This window comes from Meleagris gallopavo, chromosome 2, assembly GCF_905368555.1.
Source record: "Meleagris gallopavo chromosome 2, MGAL_WU_HG_1.1, whole genome shotgun sequence".
Classification (NCBI taxonomy): Eukaryota; Metazoa; Chordata; class Aves; order Galliformes; family Phasianidae; genus Meleagris; species Meleagris gallopavo.
Genome location: NC_139405.1, coordinates 23127339 through 23134578, shown reverse-complemented (window position 1 = coordinate 23134578; position 7240 = coordinate 23127339). Strand labels below are relative to the sequence as shown.

Below are 7240 nucleotides of genomic sequence, written 5' to 3'. Positions count from 1 at the left end.
ATCTTGTGGCAAAGCTTTCTTTTGCCCAATTCCAGCCAGTTGTGCTTAAATCTGTGGCAGAATGGGGAGGGGGGAGGGTTAAGGGGGAAGGATTGGGGAAGGAAAGAAAAAGTAAAAATCAATGCAGTAAATGAGAATTCCAAGTAAAAAAATTTCTTCCTCTGTCCTCTATGAAATTCATGAATCTTGATATCTGTGTGCTGCTGCTAAGATGAAAACACTCTGGGAGGAAATAATCCAAGTCAGTGAAACTGTTCCAAGAATATCACCAGCACTGACGATGATGATATAGTGCTTTCAAAAACCAGAAACTTTGACAGACCTCCATAACCTACTGCGGGGCAGAATGCAGCCCACAGCAACCTTTGGCCGGTTTGCTAAGTATATGGACTTACATCCCTACACAACCCTGACAATTCTGTCCTGGGTAAGATTTTTCAGCTGTTTAAAATGTCTCGCATGTTTTCCACCCAGGTAGCAGAAACACCACAAGACTACCCTTCACAGTTTAGGATATAAGCAACGTTAATGCATGACAGCTTTTGATGCAGGAAACCCAGCTTCGCATAACACACTCCAACCAACACTTAAGTTTTCATTTGCTAAACTTGGGGCAAATAGGAGTTCTGTTTATGCTACAGATGCTTCACATTAAACATTCATGACAAAGATCCCATTAGCATTAACAGTGTTGGGTATACGCATGTGCACAAGATTTTTATTATTCTCTCTGGTCTTAATTCTGTAGTGTCCAAGCCTTCAAGGAAGAGTCCAACTAATCCAAAGCCGAAAACAATGTTTTCCATTGAAACTCTACCTACCTGTTTTACAGTTTAGAACAGTGAGCCCAGCAGGGATGCAGCTCACACTCATCCCTTTGCCAGAAGAAACAACGGGAGCTTAGCATACACTTACCTCCTCTGCGTGCTACATAGCTCAGTTTTCTTCTTTTCTCACTGTCAGATTGAAAACTGTTTGTGTGCTTAGTTCTACTTTCCCTGAGCTCAGGATCAGTCTCCAGGCCTCCCTAATGCAATGATAACACTACATTTGTTCTCAACTCCTTTTATCTCAGTCTCAAACTTCCCAATTCTACTTTCATCATCCACACAGTACCAGACAAAGGCTTTCGTTTAAAACACTAGGAATCAATTCCATACCACTTCCATAGTAGTTGGCCTTTGAAGTAGCACCGTCATCAAATGTAGACAGCTTAGGATGTCCCCTTCTCTATAATTTTACTGAATACGGTTAAAGGCACATGAATTGACATAAGAGAGGCTAAAGGAAAAAACTTATTTCCAGAACAAGGATTTGATGGATATGTACTGGAGGGGGGAAGGAGGGGATGTATGGACACTGACTGGAATAACAAGATGGCCCATTTAAGGGAATTAAGTTCTGAATCACCATCATAAGCAAATGTCCCCTCTTGCTTTCAGACTGGAAGGTCAATAATGTGTGCAGGATGAGAGCAGGCTGTGTGATGGGTGATTCAGAGCAGGGTTGAGAAACTAGTGGTGCACAACAGAAACATCAGATTGATGAAACATCTCACAACGTGGAATTTGGTATCTCAAGAGCTATCTCGAGCACTTCTTTGGCTCACCATACAGAAGAAGTATGTTCTAGAAAGAGTAATGCACTTCATAAAAAAAAGTAGGGATAATGACTATAATCTGGACAACCTTTACTAAGTTAAATGATAGTGTTTTAGGCAGCACATCCAATGAACAAACAAAGCACACTGGTTGTCAGAAAGCATACTCTGAGGGGGTTTTTCACTTACCTGATAAAATGCCTCAAGTTTGCGAGTTATCTCTTTAGAAGCATTAACCTCTAGAATATATGTAAGGAACTTCAGCTCATCCATCCCAATAATGGTGTGCATCCAGACCTATAGGGAGCCATGGGGACTGTCCTGCAGCACTGAGATAGGAAATGCAGTCTGACCACTACAATTCCCCCCTATCTCCCTCACCTCATATCACGTTTGGAATGCTTCCCCTTCCCTACACTCCTAAACCTCCTTAAGAGCTCGTGCTTCCCTGCAGCATAAGGGCAGTAACCTAACCTTCTCTTTCAAGCATTAAAAAAATGGCCCTGGGAAGTCTTATCTGTTTGATGCTCGTACATCTCGTATATACACACAAATATATCACTGTATACATTAAACAGTTTACAATGTGTATGCTGCTCTGATTCCTGATTGTACAATCCCATTGTAGGCAGGTTTTCATTTTCAGTTGATTAAAGTATTAGTACATAAACCATCTGTGAGAAATAAGGATTAGACAATGGGCTTGGACTTGTTCAGAAGGAAAGCAAACAAGCAGCACAAGTCTCACACAAGTAAAATCCATCTAGTGTAATATTAATCCTTTTGTTGCCAGAATCAACAATTCATTGGCAGCAGAAAGGAGAATTTTTTTCTTTGGCTCAGTCTAGCTTAAATTTCACAAGGGCTTACTACAGTTCAGCTGAAATACTGCACTGAACTGAAGGAACTATAAAGGAGTATAACTTACAGAGTCTACACTTCGGACAGGATCTTGTTATCAGTGTCATAAAATGTAATTTTTGCTCCATTTTCAAAGAAAACTAAAGTCACAATCTATGCATTCTAGGGATGATTAAATAAAGCCAAGAGGCTAGAACTTAACACACATCATATGCAAGAACTTGTTATTTATAATGAGAATTACAGGAAGATCAAACATAAGAAATACTTGGTTCCCCATCACCCATCTACACCTGCAGTCTATTCCTTACCTACTCTGGAGCTTCCACGGAAGGAAAACAAGAAGCCCCACATAATATGTAATCATATCGTATCCCTTTATATGTAAAACCCTGTTAATATCACCTCAAATGAGATGCATCTGAATATGGATGCATATCATAAGGATGCACATGCTGGACATTTCCTAACATTCCAGTATTTAATTATGCAACATAAACAAACATTTTAATGCAGAGTTCAAAGTTTCAGTCATGCTCAATGGGATGCAATAGTTTTTATGTCTCAAGTGTAGCCTCCACATGACAAAGACAATCACCATTACAAGCTGCCTGAGCTGGCAGCAGAAGATGCTGTCCCACACCAGCAGGCACCTGAAGCCACATCCTGCTTCCATCGTGTGTAAGGCTGCTTCCCACTTTACTGAGCAGCCCAGGAAAAGCAGCAAAACCTTGTGCTGAATTTGGACAGAAAGGGAGCAGAGCCAGGAAGAGCATGCTACTGCACAGCTGCCCATACTCCAGTGGTACGTGATGTTGTGGGTGTGCTGGAAACAGCATAGCATGATCTTAAGGCATCTGCTTGTTCAGTTTAGAACAGCTATGTAATCTGATGGAAAAGAAGAGTCACTGAGGTTCCCAGTCAAACTCAGGATGTGGCAGCGATATTTTTTTTTGTTGTTGTTTGCTTTTAAGCAAGGATAAACATAAGGTATTTGGCTATCTTGGAGGTTTCTTTCTTCTCCATCTCATCCTCCTTTTGAAAATGACAGGAACCAGCTGCAAGTAAGACGATTCAAAGCCTTATAAAGGACAAAGAATCATTCACAAGGAATATATTAAGGAACTGAAGCATATTGTGACCCTTGATAGGACAAGGGGGGAAATGGTTTTAAACTAAACTGAAAGAGGGGACAATTAGATTGGATATAATGAAAAAGGTTTTTTTTTTTTTTTTTTTTACTATAAGGGTGGTGAGCCAATGGCACAGGTTGCTCAGAAAGGATCTGGATGCTCTATCCCTGGAGACATTTGAGGTCAAGTGGAGGGACTTGGAGAATCTGATTGAGTTGTAGGTGCCCCTATTCCCAACTCCTGAAGGAGTTGGACCAGGTGGCCTTTAAGGGTCCCTTCCAACTCAAACGATTCTATGACCTTTTTCATCTGCAACTGGACAGAGACCATCAGCAATGTGGAAGCATCATGATATTTAACGCATTATTTCACAAATAACCCTGTACTTTTCACATGACTTGCAGAAGCATGCAGAACCCAGGAAAATACGCCTGCAATACATACCAGGACTGATACTCACTTACCTGTAATCCCACAATGCCCATCAAAACGTTTGAAAAGTAAGAATGGGCAATATTTAGGAGTGTCAGCTGATGCTCCTGATGCTGAATGAACTTATTTTTAGAAAGTCATCAAGAAAGCACAAGATAAATGAGGTCCTTTTCCTTGTCTTCTAAAACAACAGACCCAGACATCACAAATGTGAACACAACATACACATAGCATACAGAAGGAGCCAGGACAGACATAAAAAAACACTGCAATATATTCTTTTGATTACTTTATTTTTTTTAATCTTCAAAATTTTCTGCCTTCAGACAGGAATGCATGATAGATAGAAATGGCTCAAACATCTTCACATGAAACACTCTTAATTCATTCACAATTATTTTTCTAAAACATCTACTGTTACATAATCCCACCCATTTCCATCCATTATCACAGATTTAATTATTTGTTAAACAGTAGTTGCCAGCAATTGAAAGCTGTAAGGCTTTTTGCATATTAGTAGAGTCTTCTGAACTACAAACACAAGAATATCACAACTATATAACTCTCACTTTACATGGCAACCCCAGGTGACAGATGTTCCAAATGAAATGTGTTGCTTACGTGGAGTTCATAAAAATGACAGAGAGCTCTGTGCCTCATTAGCTCTAAAATCCTTTTTCCTTTACTAGGATTGTTTTCTAAACCAATGGCATACTCCTCCTTTGGAACCATACAGTCTGATAAGCTGATCTTTATCTTCCGTTGCTGCTATTTGACAAATCTGCAAGTCAGGCAAACCAGAGCTCTCCAGTAAAACACTATGTACAGAGCACAGTTTAAACAGATGGGTTGCTTGGAATCCATTTCTCCCTCCATCCGAAGGGAATTACTTTGAGGTTTTCTGGAACTGTTGTAAACAAGAGGATATATTTTTTAATATATATATATGTGTGTGTATATATATATTTATATATTTTATATATAAATGTTCTAAATGTCCTTTGGGAGTCCATTTATTTTTTATCTTTCCAAATGATGACTAAATACCTGATCTGTAGCATTTCTCCTGAGAAGATACTAGTAAGGGAATGACAGTTTTGATGCACTTTGGAATGGCACAATCACGTAAACGCTTGCACAATTAAGACTTATGAACTCATCCAAAGTATCTAAACATGATATTCTAACTAAGAACTAAAATACCAGCACAATGCAGCAAGTTAAAAAAGAAAATTATATGTAATCAAAATATAAACAAGTACATAGGAAATGGATATCTGTCAGTAAAACTATATCTTTTTAAAGTAGGAAACGTATGCACTTAAGAAAAAATTGTAGCCATCTGACAAACTTCATTAAAAAAAAAAAAATTACTTTCCAAATGCATAACAAATGCCAAGATATCCCGTAACTGGCCAGGTATAGCCACATGAGAGCTGCATGGCTTAGAGCAACCTGGGAAGAGAGAGGTGGTGGGAAAGTAGGGGTGGGAAAAAACAAAGTCACAAAAATATACCAGCAAGTCTGAAAACAAAAACAAAAAATATCACATCATCTAAATTGCTGTATGCTTCTATCACCATTGCAAAAGGAACTGGAGTTAAAAAAAAAAAAAAAAGAAAAGAAAGATTGCAGTTTAATGATTCCTAGAGTTACCTCTAAAAGTTAAGAAAAAAATTACCAACTTAATATACTAATCCCAAGCACCAATTTAATAATTTAAGTTAACTGTATTTTTCTCTTACTACGGATGGAGCAAGTTCTGCTTGAAGGCTTAAAACTTAACTCTGGAGCCCATCTGACTTGTGTTCTTGTCACGCATTCTTGCCATTCACATTGAAGTCACTGTAAAGACTCTCTAGGCAAGCAATTCTTTGAAGAGACAATTGAATCAACTTTCAGGTCATGAAAAGTGAAACACACCAGTATTTGGTTAGTCTGTTATTAAGTAGCCTATAAAAATGGAACAGCTGACACCATTCCTCAATAGGATTTGCCTTAGAACTAGCAGCACCCAGGGCAGACCAACTGTGAGCATGTCTAGACTCCACTAGGAATTAGTAGTGTTAGAAAATTGCATATGTGTTAGATCAAAAAGGCATTGCCATACACGTGGCATCATTACATTGTTTTTCCTCTATTTTTCTCAGTAAGAAAAAACAAAGGAAAACAGCCCTACCAAGAGATTTTTGGTTTTTGTTTGTCTTCGCACCTAGAAAAAGCAGCACAGTAACTCCTCAGCTGGAATTGCTCAGTGCTTCCCATCAGCTTAGCTCTTTCAGAAAGCCCTTTCACATAGGTAAGGTGGTCTATCTCAGCTAATTCTCAGAGCTAACCTTTTTTTCCAGTATATATCTCATGCCACTTCCTAACAGCAATTTCAGAACTACAATGGATCTATGATAATGTCCACTACTAACTTTGACCAGATCTTGATGCAAACCACCGAAGCCAGACCCTTGGGATGGTTCCACATATTGAACTGAAGCTCAGACTAAAAATCTCACCAAAACTCAAAAAGCTGGAGTGGTCATGAATCTCAGCTACTTTTGCCTATTTGAACCCTCACCCTGTAATGAAAGCACGCACACCAAGGGACAATAACAACCATCTGAGCTGGGAGCATTATGACTCTGGCGAGTTCTCCTGCTGCTCCTCAGTGACCGTGGACTCGCTGTGCTCCTCACTCGTCTCATTGGAGGGCTCCTCGTAGCCTGGCTCAGCGGGGTCCAGGCTGCTCCCATCACTTTGCTCCTCACTCTGTTCCTCACTGGCCTCCGCGGACTGCTCCAAGTTGCTCTCCAGGGAGGCTGGAGAGCTGCCAGTTACACTTTCAGTTTGGTTCATTTCGTTAAAAGGCTGCGGGAGGGGAGCAGGAGACTGTACAGCATTCTCACTGGCAGGGACGGGCACTTTGGTTGCACCGATGTCTACAACAATGTCATTTTGTGGTAGAGTTACCTTCTCCACAAGTTTCCATTGGATAATACTTGTGTCTTTCCCTCCAGTTGAGATCAAGTGACTATCACTGTGGGTAAAGCTGACGTTTGTCACATGACTACTGTGAGCACTGTATTTGTGACTCGGAGCCTATTAAAATAAGCAGAAAAGAAAAATCACACATTTCATTACAAGAACACAGGATACTGAAATCTAAAGTTAATACTGTTCAGCCTTTCATTCACATATAAAAGTACCAATATATGCTTAGATT

General features: G+C 39.7%; 1 protein-coding gene across 4 annotated transcripts in view; it reads right to left on the bottom strand.

Moving 5' to 3' along the window:
• Window positions 1-4302: 4302 nt before the first annotated feature.
• Window positions 4303-7240, bottom strand: part of EML4 (EMAP like 4) — a 151128-nt gene continuing 148190 nt past the window's right edge. For all 4 annotated transcript variants that reach the window (XM_085219333.1, XM_010706753.4, XM_010706754.4 and 1 more), the window contains one exon: window positions 4303-7116. In XM_085219333.1, the coding sequence (XP_085075459.1) occupies window positions 6652-7116 (465 nt within the window). In that variant the 3' untranslated portion in view covers window positions 4303-6651. The remainder of the gene's footprint in view (window positions 7117-7240) is intronic.